General features: G+C 43.4%; 1 protein-coding gene across 2 annotated transcripts in view; it reads left to right on the plus strand.

Moving 5' to 3' along the window:
- Window positions 1-15,245, plus strand: part of MANBA (mannosidase beta) — a 112,247-nt gene extending 97,002 nt beyond the window's left edge. For both annotated transcript variants that reach the window (XM_059664340.1, XM_059664332.1), the window contains exons 14-17: window positions 7,810-7,954; window positions 9,722-9,864; window positions 10,887-11,144; window positions 14,396-15,245. In XM_059664340.1, coding sequence (XP_059520323.1) covers window positions 7,810-7,954; window positions 9,722-9,864; window positions 10,887-11,144; window positions 14,396-14,620 — 771 coding nt within the window. In that variant the 3' untranslated portion in view covers window positions 14,621-15,245. The remainder of the gene's footprint in view (window positions 1-7,809; window positions 7,955-9,721; window positions 9,865-10,886; window positions 11,145-14,395) is intronic.
- The last annotated feature ends 3,069 nt before the right edge of the window (window positions 15,246-18,314 follow it).

Here is an 18,314-nt window from a genome sequence, read left to right on the forward strand (position 1 = left end):
GGAAAGCCAGTGATGTAATTCAGTTCGAGTCTGAAGGCCTGAGATCTGAGAGGCCATTGGTGCAAGTCCTGGAATATGAAGGCCTGAGAACCAGGAGCTCCAATGTCCGAGGGCAGGAGAAGTTGGATGCCCCAATTCAACAAGAGAGAGAGAATTCGCCCTTTCTCTGCCTATTCAGGCCCTCAACTGATTGGATGATGCCCACTGACCTTGGTGAGGATGGATCTTCTTTAGTCAATCTACCGAATCACCGGAAACATCCTCACAGTCACACCCAGAAATAATGCTTTACTAGCTATTTGGGCATTCTTTAATTCAGTCAAGTTTACACAGAAAGTTAACCATCACAGTAAGGATGTGGAGAAATTGGACCCTATATGTATGTTGCTGATGGGAATGTAAAATGGTACAACTGCTGTGGAAAAGTTTTTCAAAGAGTTAAATATTGAATTATCATAGGACCCAGAAATATTACTCTTAGGTATATATCCAAGAAAACACGTGTTGACACAAAAGCTTGTACATAAATATTCATAGTATTTTTCATAATAGCCAAAAAGCTAAAACAGTCCAAACATATATCAACTGATGAATGGATAAGAAAAATGTGGTACATATCCATACAATGAAATGTTATTCAGCAATAAAAAAGAATAAAATACTGATACATACACCATGGATGAACCTTGAAAACATGGTAAGTGAAGGAAGCCAGTCATAAAAGGCCACATATTGCATTATTTCACTTATATGAAATGTTCAGAATAGGCAAATCCATAGAAACAAAATGGATTAGTGTTTTCAGAAGCAAAGAAGAGGGAAGAAAGAGGAGTGACTGTTAGCCATTACGGTGTTTGTTTTTGGGGTGGTGAAAATATGCTGGAATTAGGTGATGTACAACCAGTAACTATACTGAGGCCAAGACATGGAAACAACCAGTGTCCCTTGATAGATCATTGGATAAAGAAGATGTGGTAGATATAAATAATGGAATGCTACTCAACCATAAAAAAAGATGAAATATTTCTATTTGCGATAGCATGGATAGAGCTTGAGAATATCATGCTAAGCAAAATAAGTCAGACAGAAAAAGGCAAGAACCATATGATTTCACTCACATGTGGGATATAAAACTGAAAGCAACAAATGAACAAACAAGACAGACAGAAACTCATAGATGGACGCAGACAACAGTGGGGGCAGGTAGTAAAGGTTAAAGGGGGTCAAATATATGGTGATGGAGGGAGATTTGACTCTGGGTGGTAAACACACAATGCAATGTACAGATGATGTATATTGTAACTGGAAACCTATATAATTTTATTAACTAATGTCACTCCAATAAACTTAATATAGAAAAAAACCCCCAATGAATCAAAATAGGGTGAATTATATCTTAGTTTAGGACAACGGCTTTCTTGGAAGATTCTTATTGTCAAGATAACTTGAAGTAATTATATAAAGGATATAAATCACATCTGTCAGGAGAACTTAGCCACATGACTACTCCTAGTTCCAAGGGTTGGAGTGTGATTCTGGAACATGCAGGTCACCTACAAATCTGTCACTCAGAAGGAAGGGGAGGATGGGTTTTTGTAGACAGCTGGTAACCTCCATCACAGAGCAGAGCTGGAATTGGAACCTTAGGTCTTGGCGTCCTGGTCCAATTTCTTTTTACCATACCATCTGTTTCTCTAAGGAGACCGATTTCATGAGTGTAATCAGGCAAGCTGCTGAATATAGGCATATTTTTGAAACTAAAATAAGATTTGTCTGCTAACATTGGGACTGAGTAACCTTGGAAATGACTAAGCATTTATCTTGAAATATGTGAAGATTGCCCTCTTTAGGAAAGTGTGCATGGGTGTACAAATATAGGTACAATTTTAAAGAGAAAGAGTCAGTTCCAGAGAGAGTCCAGAGATCTAGGATTGTACAACTTCCCTTAGAAGAATAGTGGGAAGTGGCCTTCTGCATTTTTTTTGAACAAACATGCCATTCATTAGTCGTGACAGGCACCCATTGGTTTGGATAAATCCAGGTCCATGTTATTGGCACGGCACCATCTGTCTGTTGAGTGTACTTCACCATGCAGAGCCCGGAGTACTAAAGAGTCTTGATTTCTCCCCTTCACACTAAGTTACGGTATGATAGGCAACCAGTTAGAGCTTGCAAGGGTTAGAAGCTCTGCTTGCATTAAACATTTTTTTTTCTTTTTTCTTTTTTAATTAAATCTTTATTGTTCAGATTATTACATTTGTTCCTCTTTTTTCCCCCCCATAACTCCCCTCCTCCCAGTTCCCGCCCCACCCTCCGCCCTCACTCCCCACCCACTGTCCTCATCCATAGGTGCACGATTTTTGTCCAGTCTCTTCCCGCATCTCCCACACCCCTTTCCCCCCCAAGAATAGTCAGTCCATTCCCTTTCTATGTCCCTGATTTTATTATAATCAACAGTTCATTCTGTTCATCAGATTATTTATTCACTTGATTCTTAGATTCACTTGTTGATAGATGCATATTTGTTGTTCATAATTTGTATCTTTACCTTTTTCTTCTTCTTCCTCTTCTTAAAGGATACCTTTCAGCATTTCATATAATCCTGGTTTGGTGGTGATGAACTCCTTTAGCTTTTCCTTATCTGTGAAGCTCTTTATCTGACCTTCAATTCTGAATGATAGCTTTGCTGGATAAAGTAATCTTGGTTGTAGGTTCTTGGTATTCATCACTTTGAATATTTCTTGCCACTCCCTTCTGGCCTGCAAAGTTTCTGTTGAGAAATCAGCTGACAGTCGTATGGGTATTCCCTTGTAGGTAACTGAGTTTCTTTCTCTTGCTGTTTTTAAGATTCTCTCTTTATCTTTTGCTCTTGGCATTTTAATTATGATGTGTCTTGGTGTGGTCCTCTTTGGGTTCCTTTTGTTTGGGGTTCTCCGCGCTTCTTGGACCTGTAAGTCCATTTCTTTCACCAGGTGGGGGAAGTTTTCTGTCATTATTTCTTCAAATAGGTTTTCAATATCTTGCTCTCTCTCATCTTCTGGAACCCCTATAATTTTGATGTTGGTACGCTTGAAGCTGTCCCAGAGGCTCCTTACGCTATCTTCGCATTTTTGGATTCTTTTTTCATTTTGCTTTTCCGGTTGGGTGTTTTTTGCTTCCTCGCATTTCAAATCATTGACTTGATTCTTGCGCTCCTCTGGTCTGCTGTCGGGAGTCTGTATAATATTCGTTATTTCAGTCCGTGTATGCTTAATTTCTAGTTGGTTCCCCAATATAACATCGAGGGTCTCATTAGTTTTCTTGTAGATCTCATTAAGTTTATCGGCAGCTTCTAAACAGTTCTTGAGAGACCTTAAAAGTGTGGTTCTGAACTCTATATCTTCCATTGACAATTTTGTCCTGTTTCTTTGTCTCCGCATTTTGTTATGCTTCCTTGGTGCACCCCCTAGTGGTCTTTGTTCGCAGTCTTATAGTTAAACCTTGATTGTTGTAGCTAATCCCAGGGAGGGTTTGACCTCCAGGCCAAGTGGCTATGAGAATCAGCTGTGTCAGCAGTGAGAGAACTTCTGTCCTCTAGGGAGGTGCTAATCTAGCCTTTGCCTGAGGCTATCCGGCAAATGCCTCTGTGCAGGGCTTGGGCAGGGCGGGTAGCACAGGATCAACAGGGTGGGTCGGAGAGAGCAGTTATGGCGGCTCTCAGTCCTGTCCCCAGGGGCTCTGCCTCTCTGAGTCCCAGCACCCACTGCAAAGCTGGGAGAGAAAGCTGCACTCGCTCTGACCGAAGCCAGACAGTCCTGCTTCTCCCGTTTGAGTCTGGGTCCCTAAAGACTCGACTGTATCTGGAGCTCAGAGTCTGCTACTCCCTCCCTATTGAAAACGCCAACCGCGCCCTCCACCGCCAGCCCGCTCCACGCACTCCGCACCTCAGAATTTGACTTCAGCACTGGGCCTCCTCTGAGTGTCCGTATGCGTTTCTCTTTCCTCCTAGTTGTAGGACTTCCACTCAGCCAGCATTCCTGTGGTTCTGGGTGATGTCCGTTCCGTTTTTTAGTTTCACTTTTGAAGTAGTTGTTCAAAGCAGCAAACTCCGGCTTTAACCTATGCCGCCATCTTGGTTCTCCCAAAATTTTTTTAATTTAAAAATTTAAAGCATTATTAATATTTACCTATTAAATTACAAAAGGTAAATTACAGCAAGGAACTTGGGAACAGAAATAAATAATTATTGCAGGGACTTTTGAAAATTGGAATAGTTTAGGGACTGAAAACTCAAATGTTTATAGGCAGGTAATTTTGAATGGATGAGAGTATGATTATTGGGAATCGTGGCAAAATAGAGTGTAGAGGCCCTGCCTTTAGACATTAAACAATGACAGCATCAACAACAAGAAACATAAAACACCTGCATGTGGGCCTATTAAAACCCATGTGGGGCTAAGTTTAGCCTGGAGGCCACCAGTTTATGGCAACCTCTTGACTGGATCATAATATAGGAATATGGAACAAAGACTTTAAAATTTCTCATGTTATCAAAAGAGGCAATGCAGGAAGTCAAGAAATTAATTGGGATATAAAATGTTCTTTGCTTTTTTATTTAAAGAAAAAAACTGGCTTAATATTTAGAGAATGATTCAAATTATGATATAACTACGTAACTGTTTAAAGCACAGAAATATATAGAAAGTGCCAGCACATGGAAATATATCTATGTGAAAATTAAGTGAGAGTAGAATGTAAATTATAAATGTAAATGAGTTATAATATATGTTAACAAAGATTGGGGAAAAAATGTGAGCGATGTAAATAATTTGATGGTCATCAGATTTCTTTTTCCTGAAAAGAAGCTTAAATTCACCAGGAAGAAAAAGACAATGCAGGCCATCTCTATGAAGCACATCGGTGAAATATCTAATTGTCCTTTGGATTCCATCTAACTAAGCAGGAGTATGACTGTTTCAATAGGTGATAGCTTTGTCCTATAAAAAAGTGGTCATTTTTACCTGGAAGAGATGACTTGATTACTTTCTCTGTTATACACTGATATTTTGTTCCTGCCTCAGAATTCTGTGTTTTACTTTTTTCCTCTCCACTCTACTTTATAAATATGGATCCAAGGAAAGAGATTCCTGTCCCAAACTTCTTGAGTGAACCCCTCCTTTTATGCCATTCATGAGGGGGTAATGTCAGGATGTTCCAGGCTCTTTGGCTTCAGAAATGGCCCAGACTTTGCTTCAGGTCCTGGGGTTTCCAGAATGTGGCCGCCACCCAGAGTGGAGTGTCCATGGTGGTTGCCACTCGATGCTTGTGCTTGGCCAGCAGCTCTGAAATGTCTGAGGGTGACCAGGACCCCACTCCCCCTGTTGTTACTCATTGGTGTGATGAGGGCCTCCTCCGTCTCCCTCTTGTGCTCCCTTCTCACACAGCCCATAAAGCAGTGGCTGCTTTTGCAGGAATCTTGGGATGAAGACAGAGATTTCTTGTCTTTCTGGGCCTCAGGTGTAATTGCTACAGGGACAGGGACTGGATGTTGTGTCATAGGCCAATTATAGCTGGGTTGGTGGGGCATTATTTGGAAGCTCAGGGTGATTTAAAAGAGTTCAGATTCAGCAACTGTTTGAAACAAACATAAAGGTTACTTTCCGTGCTGACGGGGGGCGTGAATTGATCATTGGTGTTGCTCTCAGATTAGTTTCTACTGAGATTTCACTTCTTGGTTGCTTCATCATTACTGAACTTTTTAGAAGTTGCTCCACAACACTAATTTTGTACAATAACTCAACATATCTGTGAATGCTTACTCAAGCGACTTAATTCCTCTGTGCCCAGCAACCTAGGCCTACAGGTAGATAAATCGCTTTCTTCAGTTGAGACAATGATGTTTTCGCAAGGATCTTGGCTGGAGATCCTGAGCCTAATTGCAGATAGCTTGACTGACATAAAGCACAGCTCTCCGGTCTGTTTTTCTATTGCACCCCCTCTGACTTAGTGTTAGACTACTGCATTCAGACGGTATTTTGTGATCATTTTGAGTTGGCCCCATTGCTGCTTTGTGTGTGAGATTCTTAGTTTCTTAGCGTATTTGCCTGTGGTCCTCCCTGTGGTCCTCCCTGTGGTCCTGGTGGTCTGGTTCCTGAATGAGAAGCACATTTCTTTATCTGCTCACAGCTAAAGGCGTCTCTTGCTTGGAAGATTTTAATAGCTGTCTGCATGGTGTCCCTGAATTCATTCTGGCCCCCTGCAACCCGTTCTCCTTTCCGTAGCCAGAGTTGTCTTTTGGAAATACAACTCTGGTCTCGTCACCATTTAGCTTAAAAGCTTTTGTGCCTTCCAGTGGCCTTTAGGCTGCACAGGAAAACCTTCCCAGGTCCCGCCTCTCCCCAGCCTCTCTCCTGGGGCTCCCAGTTCTCTGTGCTCTGGGCACCTGAGCCTTCTTGCGGTTCTTCACTCGGGCTTTCTCCTCAACCACATGTTGTCCTCTCTGCAGCCAGGTTCTGCCTCTTTCCTTTCCTCTTTCCTCTTTTTTGAGGCCAGTCCTCATCCCTCAGCTGCGCCCTAACATCCAAGCTCGTAACGTTGCATACCTCTCCTGCTTAGCACTCATTCCTGTTTAAAGTTCACCTTTATGTGTGTGATTCTTGGATTAAGACCTGTTTCTACATAAACCAATAAGCTCCACAAGGGTGGGCTGTATCTTTTTGGCTGAGAGAGGGGCTTACCATTGCCAGCTTGTAACACATGCTGTAGGTGCTTATAAATATTTATTGAATGACCACGATTTCTTCTTGGTTTACCCTTCTGGAATTTTATGGGTCTGCCTCATGTAAGTTGTCACTTCATCTATGACTTCTTCCCTAGCCAGCCTACTTTTATCTAAAGGCTCTACCTTTATCTAGTTTTCCCAGCTTTATAAGAAGGCATCTGGGCTTAGTCTTCTAGTGACCAGATATGCAAACCTTCTTTCTTCCTCTAAGGCCATCCTTTCCTCTGACTGAGGAGTCCTTGCAGCCCCGACCATCTCTCCGGGTTCCCCTTGGCAACGTCTCCTAATGAGCTCCCATTTATGAGCCTTTCTGAGCTACAACGCCAAGCTGGGAGCGTGTGACACCCACAGTCTCAGCAACAGCAGCAATAAAAGAGATTGATTTTCAATGATAATGGCAGTAATTAAGGATCCTACATGAATTTGTTATTGCCTTGCAAACAACAACTAAACTCGCTTGTCTCATTGCTGCAGTTTACCATCTCTTCTGCCATGATGAAGGAATTGCATTCTTAAGAAATTTTACATTCTCAAAAGTCATGATTTAAAAACAATTGCTTGACTAGGAAAAAAGGGGGACAGGGATTGGTCAGGATCAGACTCAAAATAAAGGTATTTTTCCTACAGATTTTTTTCTAATAAAGCTTTAAAACAACAACTCTGCAAATGTTAGTAAAGCCCATCACTGCAAAAACCTTAGTGTTTCACCACATATAGCATTTGCTCCGGAGTAAGTCTTAGTTTCCCATCATTGCCTATACTACCGTTAGCAAAGAACCTTTACACCGTCCGTCCTGCTTCTTTGATTACCCAATTGTTATAATGAATCAAACACCAACCCTCCCAAACCGGCCAGCTTTTACAGACAATAGCTTCTCTCATGCTAAGGGGGTAGTTCCAGATCTAGTATAATAGTGGTATATGTAATGCTAATCAAATTCTCTGATTTATTCCATTTGCTTTAAAAACAAACAGTCTGTAGTTTTCTCAGACCTGGACAGCCTACATCAAACAATCACGCCTGTGTTTTAATGCTCTCCCCGACTCAGGTGATGCAGGCCCAGTGTGTCAAAACAGAAACTGAATTCTACCGCCGCAGTCGCAGCGAGATAGTGGACGGAAAAGGGCACACCATGGGGGCACTGTATTGGCAGCTGAATGACATCTGGCAGGCTCCTTCCTGGGCCTCTCTAGGCAAGTGTCTCAGCATTCCTTGTGTGTGTGTAAGAGAGAAAGCAATCCTTGCGGGGAGAGGTGCTGAGAAAACCCAGAGGCCGAGGTCAGGAGATTCTCCAGCATCTGGTCAATGAACTGGACCCCCACCTGCTACCCTCACAGTCTTTCCAGGAGCCTGAGAGGCAGCCTCGCTATGAGTTCTGTGCTGTGCAATGTCACAGAAGTGGGCTAACAAGGTGGGTAGATTCATGCACGGAGATCTCAGTTACGTGCCATAATCATTGCTTAGATTTGAATTTATTTAAGAGGACTTTCCAAGGCAAAGGAGCATTTACTTACGCATCTCTTCTTCCGTTTGGGAGACTTCAACCATGTGGAAGGTTGGCCCCACTAAGTGTTAAAATGTCCCTTTGCTTGACTCCCGTTTAAGACCATGAGGTCATTTTTATTCTGCCCTATTTATCTCTTGAAAGGGGAGGTCGTAGTCAGAAGTCCAAGTAGGAAAGGTTCTCAATTGAAGCAGTCCAACTAGCAATAGGTGAGGTGACTGGCATGGCACTTGCAGGTTGAATTATTCTCCTTTGGCACATGGAAAGCCATCCAGAAGTAATGATAAACCTTTGGCCTTCACCCGAGGTGGTTTGAAGCAAAGTTCAGTTAATACCAACAAAAGTCTGGGGTCAAAAATGAGGCAAAGCCGTGAAGTAAAAAGGCCATGTTGCTGGGTAAGGCCTTAAACCAGCTCTGGATACAAATGTAAAATCCATTCACCACAGGCTTTGATGAGTGCCAGGTCACCTCTCGAGGGGCACTGGAGTTTTGATCAAGTTAATCTGACTAAACTCTTTATCAACACCAACCAGACAAAAGGGTATTGGATAAGAATCACAGGTAGAGCATGGGGGGAATAGCCCTTAATGCAGGATGAAGAGATTCTGTTTAGAGACACTTGGGCAGTATTTACTTATTTATTTATAGAGGAAGGGAGAGGGAGAGGGAGAGAAACATCCATGTGAGAGCGAAACATCAATCGACTGCCTTCACCATGTACCTACCAGGGATTGAGCTTGCAACCTGGGCATATGCCCTGACCGGGAATCGAACTGGCAGCCTTTCGGCACATGGGACGACCAACTGAGCCACACCGGCCAGGGCGAAATATTTTTTAGTTTGTGGGGTTAGCATACCAGACTTGCCAACAGGGCACAGCATCCTGCAGGCCCTTGGCACCTTGTAACTATATGTGAGGCACTGCCATTAATTGCTGTCGGCTGGGTGTTCTGCAGTCGGAACTTGCCGGCCACATTGGTGACAGAGCTTGTTTTGTCTCCCTCAGGGGACTGTGCTCATGGGAACAGGGGACTGAGCCCCAAGTCATTCTTACGAAGGACTGTTCGTAACCGGTGCTCCTGCCGGTGCTGCTGGCTTCCTTCTTCACATGTGTGTAGTGAAAAGGAGCAGGGCGCCTTGAGCTCCCAGAAGCAAGGAGTCAGCTCTGGGCCCAAGACGGGCCTGTGGCATGTTTGACTTAACAGCTTGAGCCCCTGGTTCCTCATTTGAAAATGGATGTTAATGTGTGCCTCCCCCAGATGTGAGGAGAATACGTGGTAATGTCCGAAATGCTCAGAGCCCTCAGCAGATGTGGGTTCCCGAGCTTTCTGGGTCTCCCTTCCACTCTCAGTCCTTAGGATCATGACAGATTCATGTTCACTGGGCCGTGTGGGTGATGATTCTGACTGACGGCTTGGCCCTGCCCACCTCCTAAGTTTCCTGACTGTTTTTTAGAATACGGAGGAAAGTGGAAAATGCTTCATTACTTCGCTCAGCATTTCTTCGCACCACTGTGGCCAGTGGGTTTTGAGGATAAAGGAGTGTTTTTTGTCTACGGGGTGTCAGACCTTCACTCGGACCTCATGGTGACGCTCACTGTAAGTCGATTGGCTTTGCTCTCTGTGATGGAGAGTTTTAGGTTATTTCTTTAGTTATTCGGTGCCTTTTCTTTTGGGAAACAGAAAAGAGAAATTAATTTGTACCAAAATGTTTCCAGCGCCTGGAGTAGAAAATGGGCTGTCCCAGAGTCAGCATATCTCTTTTCAGGGTAAAACTGTTGTTTATTCTGTGACCTTAAGCCTAATGTCTTAGTGATTCAGTTTCCTCATTTGTAAAATGATACCAGCCTATCTTCTTTTTAAAAAAATATATTTTTATTGATTTCAGAGAAGAAGGGAGGAGGAGGAGAGAGAGAAACATCAATGATGAGAGAGAATCATTGATGGGCTGCCTCCTCCATGCCCCCCACTGAGGACTGAGCCTGAAACCTGGGCATGTGCCCTGACCAGGAATTGAACCCTGGCCTCCTTGTTCATAGGTTGACACTCAACCACTGAGCAACGTCAGCCCGGCCAGCCTATTTTCTAAAAGGCTTCCTATGGGTAGTGGATAAAAGAATTAGATGCAACTGAATTATAAAGTGCCACTTACATGTAAGCTTATTGATAATCACGGAAAGCAGGAAATAGCTTTATTGAGAATGCATACGTGGGAAAGTAGACTTGGATCGAAAACAATGCTAGGCGAAAAGAAAGGGTAGAAACTCGTCTTGGGCGGCAACGGTATGGAGGACATTGAGCATAGGTCATGCTTATGGAGTAATGGCGGTGCCTGGGCACTGTGCCTCCCATAGATCACTTCACTGAATTCTCACAACAGCCCGCAGAGTTAGTGCTGCTGTTATCCTCATGCTACAAAGGAAGAAACAGAGACGCTGAGAACCTGATTAACTTGCTCAGTTACACAGCTAGTACTTGGTGGGGCGGAGGTTAAACCCGGATTTCATAGTCTCTTAACCATTCCTGCTGTTCTGCCTTTCGTCAATGATTACTACCATTTTCCTCTTTAAAAAGTAGTGACCCAGGAACGTTTGCTTTTGTTCTGTGCTGTTTCTCCACAGGTGAGAGTGCACCGGTGGAGTTCCCTGGAGCCTGTGTGCTCTCACAGGACCCCGGATCTTGCGATGAGAGCCGGGAAGGCTGCCCTCCTCTATCAGGAGCCGGTGTCTGCAATGCTGCAGAGATGTGGGCATTGCACACGGCAAAGCTGTGTGCTTTCCTTTTACCTGTCAGCCAACAGCAAACCCTTGAGCTCAACCAACTATCACTTCCTGTCCTCACCGAAGAAAGCCGAGGGGCTCCAGAAGGCAGACATCACTGTAAGCACCGGTCGGTGGGGTCACCGTGGCCTCGGGAGCTGCCCTGCTCCTGGGCAGGCACACTGCATCTTGCTGTTTGCAAACTTTTCCCTTGGAACAGAGCTTCTCCAAGGCCTGGGAATTTTGGCTCCTTCCCACTGGAAGCAAAGGCCAAATGATTTTTATTTCTAATTCAGCATTTGTCAAAGTTTTTGGTTCCTGATACTCCTACTGTCCCATCAGCCCTCCCTCATGGGACAGTGGAGGGAGAGGCACCAGTGTCATCAGGGATTCCCTCTCTCGCCCCAAGTGTGTCAAACTCGGTCCTGGGGCTTTAGTGCACCAACCCCGAAGTATTATTGTTGATGTAAGAAATGGTCAAACCTATAGAGAATTTTCATAAGAGTTTATTTGAGCCAAATTGATGGTACATGCTGAGGAGTAAGATCTTAAAACCTCCAGAGAATAACAGCTTTGCAGCTTCTTTTATGCATATGAAATTAAGGAGGGAACAAGGAAGATTGCATGAAGATGGGAGGAAGCAACACAGGGATTGTATTACAGGATAGTTAACAAGATTGTGTGCTGTCTGGAGTGTTAATACCCCTTCCAGGTTATTACTTCTGGACTTTCTTTCTGTATTTATTTTTTATTTTAATCTAATCTATCTACCTATAGCTAGATACTGGTTAACAAAATGATACAGGTTTCAGGTGCATACTAGTAATTCCACAACATATCATCTGTGTACTGTATGGTGTGTTCACCACCCCAGTTGAGTCTCCTTCTATCACTTCTGGTTTTTCAAAGGTGTGTTAACCTAGATACACAGCAATGATGGGCAGGGTTTACTTAAGGCAAAGATAAACCTTTTACTAAAGAAGTTATAGGTGTGGGTGTGACCACCCACCATGACCTGCCCAGTTAGGAATTTACGATCAGAGCACCCTATGAAGTTACTTTCCACAGAACCCCATTTTTCATCCACTTTATCATCTGTGTTTACAAGTGAGCAAACTAGTCTAGAGGGACTGACACGCTTAAGCAAAGTGCTCAGGGAAGCATCAGAGCCGGGGGAGCACTCTAATTTTGAGATTTTTAAGTAGAGTCTATTAATCTTTAAAATTTTCATTCTACGCTCCTTGATTTCTTGCTGCAAAGTAGCTTAATTATCAAATCTCTTTATAATTGCCAAGAGAAACAATGGCATGATCAGGCTGTGTTGTTATGAAACTGTGCAGCTGGAGAATTTGGAATCTCTTTAGTCAATTGAAACCCTGTCCTTCCTTTTCCTCCTACACATAGTGATTGAAAATATTTTTCTAGGAAGGTCCATTCTCTAGTTTTAGCGAATTTAAAAAATATATATTTTATTGATTTTTTTACAGAGAGGAAGCGAGAGGGATAGAGAGTTAGAAACATCGATGAGAGAGAAACATCGATCAGCTGCCTCCTGTACTCCCCCTACTGGGGATGTGCCTGCAACCAAGGTACATGCCCTTGACCGGAATCAAACCTGGGACCATTCAGTCCGCAGGCTGACGCTCTATCCACTGAGCCAAACCGGTTAGGGCTAGTTTTAGCGAATTTTCAATGTGTCTTCATTGAGAAGCCTTAAGTGGGAGGATTTTTTACATTTACTTTAGAAGTAATGATATAGAAATTCTTAATCCTTGATTTTAAAAACATGTATCTTCTTTCCCAGTAATGAAAGATTCATGTAATGAAATCTAAGTTATCTGTAACAACAGATAAGAAGGAAATGACATATATTTAAGTAGTTTTTTTTCCAGAAAAGAAAAAACAACAACACCCCACTATGTAGCAGACTAGACCTCGGATTTTGAAAACAATTCTTTCTCTTTCCTTAGCTAAGCCTTCATTATCTTGGGATAATTCAGGGTTGGAGAGAAGTAGGACTTCTTTATTTTTTCTACCACATTTGAATTTTAGTGAGACTTGCCTTTCCTAAAGGGATACAATAACAACAACAATAAAGCATTTATTGCAGGCTTAACATAGGCCAGGCACTTGAGTGTTCTGTCCCCAGGTGGATACCAGAAATTTGTTTTCTCTGCCTCCCTGAAGCCAGGGTGCAAGCTTGAGCCCCAGGCTCCATAGTCAGATGCATTGAAATGAGATTCCAGTTGGAAGAAGGCAACAAGAGTGAGCAGGTACCAGAGTCACTTTTGGCCTTGGCCTTGGCGCAGCAGTGACCGGGGCCTCCGTAGCAGCCATGTGGGCTGGCCAGGGCCATCTGTGTGAATCGCGTGCTGTGACTGCTTTACCGGAACAGGTGGACGATTGATTTGGGAATCTGACATCTAGCTTCAAGCCTGAATCTCTGACCGTCTGCGAGCTACCTAATATACTTAATTTTCATTTCTGCTTCTACCACAGTAGGTTTGTTTTATTGTTTGTAGCTCAGAACTCTGAATGGCAATCAGACAAGTGTGTAAGGCCAAAGTTATGTATAGTAAAAATTCTCCTTGGAAATTCTTGATGCCACACATAACATGTAATGTCAGACCTATGGTGTGGCATGTACCCATGCTAAGGACTCGTTTTTCATGATGAAGGCCGAGCTTTGACGACCAGGTCACACTCATCCATACTCTCTCAGAGAGGCTCTCGAACCCCCACCTCTAGGGCTGAGCTCAGCCTCACTGTGCACGTGCTGCTTGTTGACAAATGACAAGATTTAAATTGTGCTTTTGTTTGCTGATACTGTGTGGGGTTCACACCTCTTACAAGTGCTCATGATTGTGGCTTTGCAGTTCTATGTAATGAAGAAGAGAAAGCTCTCACGCTAGACCTGCTGTACATGGCTGGCAGGCTGCTGTCTAGATTTCTGGATCTTTTCAGAGGACCAGGAGGTGAGCTCCGGGGTTGTGCTCTGCAGCTGGCTCCAGATAGAAACCGAGAAAGTCATTAAGCGGCCCAGCAGTTATGCAAAGACGTTCCTCTCTTGATGATACCCTGAGAAACACTGTAAATGATAGAAAGCTTTGAGCTTCTCGTGAAATAGTCTCTCACATTTCTGCACTTGGTTTGAGATTACAATTTGGTAATTTCCCAGAGCCTTAACAGATTTCCATGTATTTCTCAGTATCTGACACAGTGCATGAAATATGTGACTTTAGCGGCCGCTGAACCAAAGTTATAGGAAATAGACTCCCTGGTAGGCCCACAGAAACACGCTCTGATAGGCATTGGCTATGGAACGGAGAGCTCGTCCCTCATCCTTCACTTCATTTATCTTTTCCTTTCAGGCCATCATCTCTCAGCACAAGGACACCTTTGTGTTTGATCTGGAAACGAAGGCCGTGGCACCCTTTGTGTGGTTGGATGTAGGGAGCGTCCCGGGGAGATTCAGTGACAATGGTTTCCTCATGACGGAGAAGACGCGGACTATATTTTTTTACCCCTGGAGGCCCACCAGCAAGAGTGAATTGGAGCAATCTCTTCATGTGACTTCCTTGGCTGATATTTACTAAAGGAATCCAGCTGCTTTCGAAAGCACTTCTAAGCCACCCGCGAGAGCTGCAGGCAGCCAGAGACCAGGGATGGAGCCGGAAGGTCCACCTGTGCCAGGCATCTGGTGCATCGCTCCCCCAGCGGTGTGCACAGCCCCTCTCAGGGCAGCTGTGTGCTCGGGGCCCCTCCAGCGAGCTGTGCCAGGTCAGTGCTGTTAGGTTTCCCCTCCTAGCTTCACCACCACATGATATAACCCAACTGCCCCTCCCTCCCCAGAGAAGGATGTCTGCACAGGTCAGCCTCTGGGGATCCACAGGGACATGACCACAGGGCTTCCGATTTGGCTCAATCCAAGGAGCTTTTCCGTTCAGAGGAGTTAGATTTAGACTGTTGACTCTGGCGGAAAAGTGGCGTTCTTTTTAGTTTGGGTTTAAATCATTTTACATCGATTGATTAATTATAAGAGGCTACATATTACTTTATTACACATGATCATGTTCATAAAATTACGTTGATAAAGCAAATGGGGAAATTGTTAATAAATTGTAATAATTTTGGTAAAGGTTTGTAGGGATTTTTTGTACTCTTTTGCAACTTCCTGTAAGTTTGAAATCATATAAAAACTTAAAATGTACATAAATTGCATCAAGTGGCTTATTTCATCTCTGGCTTATTTAATCATTCCATAAATATTCCATTGTGCCCAATACTGTGCTGACCGTTAATTCCCATGTGTATATATATATACACACACATATATACATCCTATATAATAAAAGCTTAATACGCTAAGTGTCCAAACATTCGTTTGACTGGTCCATCATTTGCTTATGCGCACTGACCACCAGGGGGCAGACGCTTTGACCAGTAGGTTAGCTTGCTGCTGGGGTCCAGCCGATTGGGACTGGGCAAGACGGGCTCGATGTCCCCTGGAGCCCTCCCACAATCCCTCCTTGGCCTCTAAAATATTTTTTCTAATTAATTTCCTTTGAATATGCACAAATCTATGCATCGGGCCTCTAGTGTGTGTGTGTGTGTGTGTGTGTGTGTGTGTGTGTGTGTGTGTATACACTGAGCAGCCAGATAATTATGACCACCCCATCAGGACTTTGTTGGGCCACCTTTTGCCTTCAATACTGCAGCGATTCTTCTTGGCATTGACTCCACGAGATGTTGAAAGGTGATGCAAGGAATCTGACACCATGCCCGATGAATAGCACTGTCCAGTTCTGTGAGATTGGATGGTTGTGGAACCAGCTGCCTGATGGCTCTTTTAACTTCGTCCCACAAATGCTCAATTGGATTGAGATGTGGTGATTGTGGGGGCCACCTAAGCAAGGTAAAGTCTCCCTCATGTTCTTGAAACCACTCCTGCACAGTACGAGCACTGTAGCATGGCGCATTGTCTTGTTGGAAGAAGCCATCTCCATTGGGATACGCCATCAACATGATAGGATGAATTTGATCAGCAATGATACTTAGGTATGTTGTGCTATTCAGACGTTGTTCCACATGAATTAAAGGGCCCAAATCATGCCAGGAAAACATGCCCCAAACCATAACACTGCCCCCACCAGCTTGAAGGGTTGTACTCATGCATGTGGGGTGCATGCTTTCATGCTGTTTCCACCAAATTCTCACTCTGCCATCTGCATGATGCAACTGGAAATGTGATTCATCGGACCACATGACTTTTTTCCAATGCTCGACTGTCCAACCCTTGTGTTCCTGTGCGAATTGGAGACGTTTTATCTTGGTAACTGCAGACAGCAAAGGTGTTTGAACAGGCCTTCGGCTAATTTGCCAACAAACGTCAGGTGGTCATAATAATCTGGCCACTCAGTGTATGAACCTTATGAGGGACTGGGACTTAGGCATATAACTCAGAAGATTCTTACTTGGTAAATATTACTGGTACATCATTTTCTTGTCACTGTTGAAATCCTATTTTATCACACTGTTGCTGGGGGACAGGAGGATACTCCTCTACATAAAACTAGAGAATATTCTCTGTCAGGTACCCTGTGAGGCTTTGAAGTTGTTGGGCCAGAATTTACATCACAATTCTGCCCTTTCTAGTTCTGTGAGCTTGATCAAGTTATTTCACTTCTATGTTCAGCTTTCTCCTGGTAAAATGGGAATACGCTCACCTTGTAAGTTTGTTGTAAGGGATAAATAAAAACATTTAGCTGAAGGAATGTGAATGGAAGCAGCATACTGGAGTGTGACCTTGTTGCCCCAGAGATTGCAGGGCTTCTGGCCACACTCCCTGGATCAGAATCCAGGGTCTGAGGCTTGTTGTCTGTGGGACCTTGGGCAAGCCCTTGACCTTCTGGACTTTAGTTTTCTCATCTGTAAAATGGAGCTAATAATCTCTAACCATCAAAGGGAGGACTAAACAGAGTCTGGAACCAAGTAAGTGTTAAGTACATGGTGGTAGTACTTTTTAAACATAATAGTCATTGTCACTCAATCAGTCCATGAAGCTATAGCAAAATGAAGCGAAAAAGGCGAATGTCTTTTAAAAAAAATTTTAAGAGTGGAAAAGGATATCAGAGAAGAATGAATTTTTAAATGAAGAATACATTAATGAGTGGGCATAAACATATGCTGGCTACAACTTATAAAAGGAGAGATGTGCTATATACCCATTATTTCTGCAAGAGAATAGTAACTTTCAGCACATTCTCCCACAGTTCATGTGTGGCACCATGGTTAGTCATATTTGCCATGTTAATAGATTCCTTTTTACCGCATTTTCTGGAACAGTCTGATGTACTTACTCTTGGGTTTGGATTTCTGAGAAGGCTTTCCTGTTAGCAGTTATGCAAACGTTTATAGAGCAATTGGGAAGATGGGGTTGAGAGAGAGAGAGAGAGAGAGAGAGAGAGAGACCAGTTCACAGGATTACATCTCCCCATTTTAGAATGAAGAAGACAATAGAAATGGTAATATTCTCATTCATATTCACCGTAACTTCTTATTTTTTTCTCTTACTTGACTTTTCATTGTGAGAGGTTTTCAAACCATGGGAAGTCACTTGGAAATAAATAGGAAGGCTTTGTCCTCAGTTGGAATGAAAGGGAACTGGAGAGCAGGAGAAATAAAGATATGTTTTCCAAGCATTCCTGAAGTGACAGGAGGAACATTCTCTTGGGCTACCTCTGGCTCTCATATATGAAACTTATTCCCCAACTGGGTAAGATTTAGGGAGAAAGACAAGTAGGCATTGTTTGTGGGAAATTCAAAGCATTAAAAAATATCCCTAGAGTCTACATGGACTGTGAATGCAATCTTATCAATTCAGTAAGCACATAAAATGAGAAGGGCCATGCAGACAAGGTATTTAGAAATATTTCCAAGTCAGTGGGGGGAACTCTTGTTTTCTAACTGACGTATAGGAGGCTATGAACCGGAGTGATGCTGTGCAAAACCCTAAAAGTCACAGACAGAACCAGTGTTCTGAGTCTAAAGACTGTTTAACTTAAGGACGTATTCATTCATTTACCAAGCATTTACTGAGGGCCACTCAGAGCAGGCCCTGTTCCTGTCCCTGGGGTTTCTCAGTGAAGAAAGACTGGCCCGTCTCTGCTCTCACGGACTGCCTGTTAAAGCTGGCGGCGAGTCCTGTAGGCGAAGGTGACAGTGAAGGGGAGCAATGTTAGATAAAGCCATCTTTTTCAACACTTTGGGGAAAAATGTTTGAAAGCTTGT

The sequence above is a fragment of the Myotis daubentonii genome, chromosome 1, assembly GCF_963259705.1.
Source record: "Myotis daubentonii chromosome 1, mMyoDau2.1, whole genome shotgun sequence".
Classification (NCBI taxonomy): Eukaryota; Metazoa; Chordata; class Mammalia; order Chiroptera; family Vespertilionidae; genus Myotis; species Myotis daubentonii.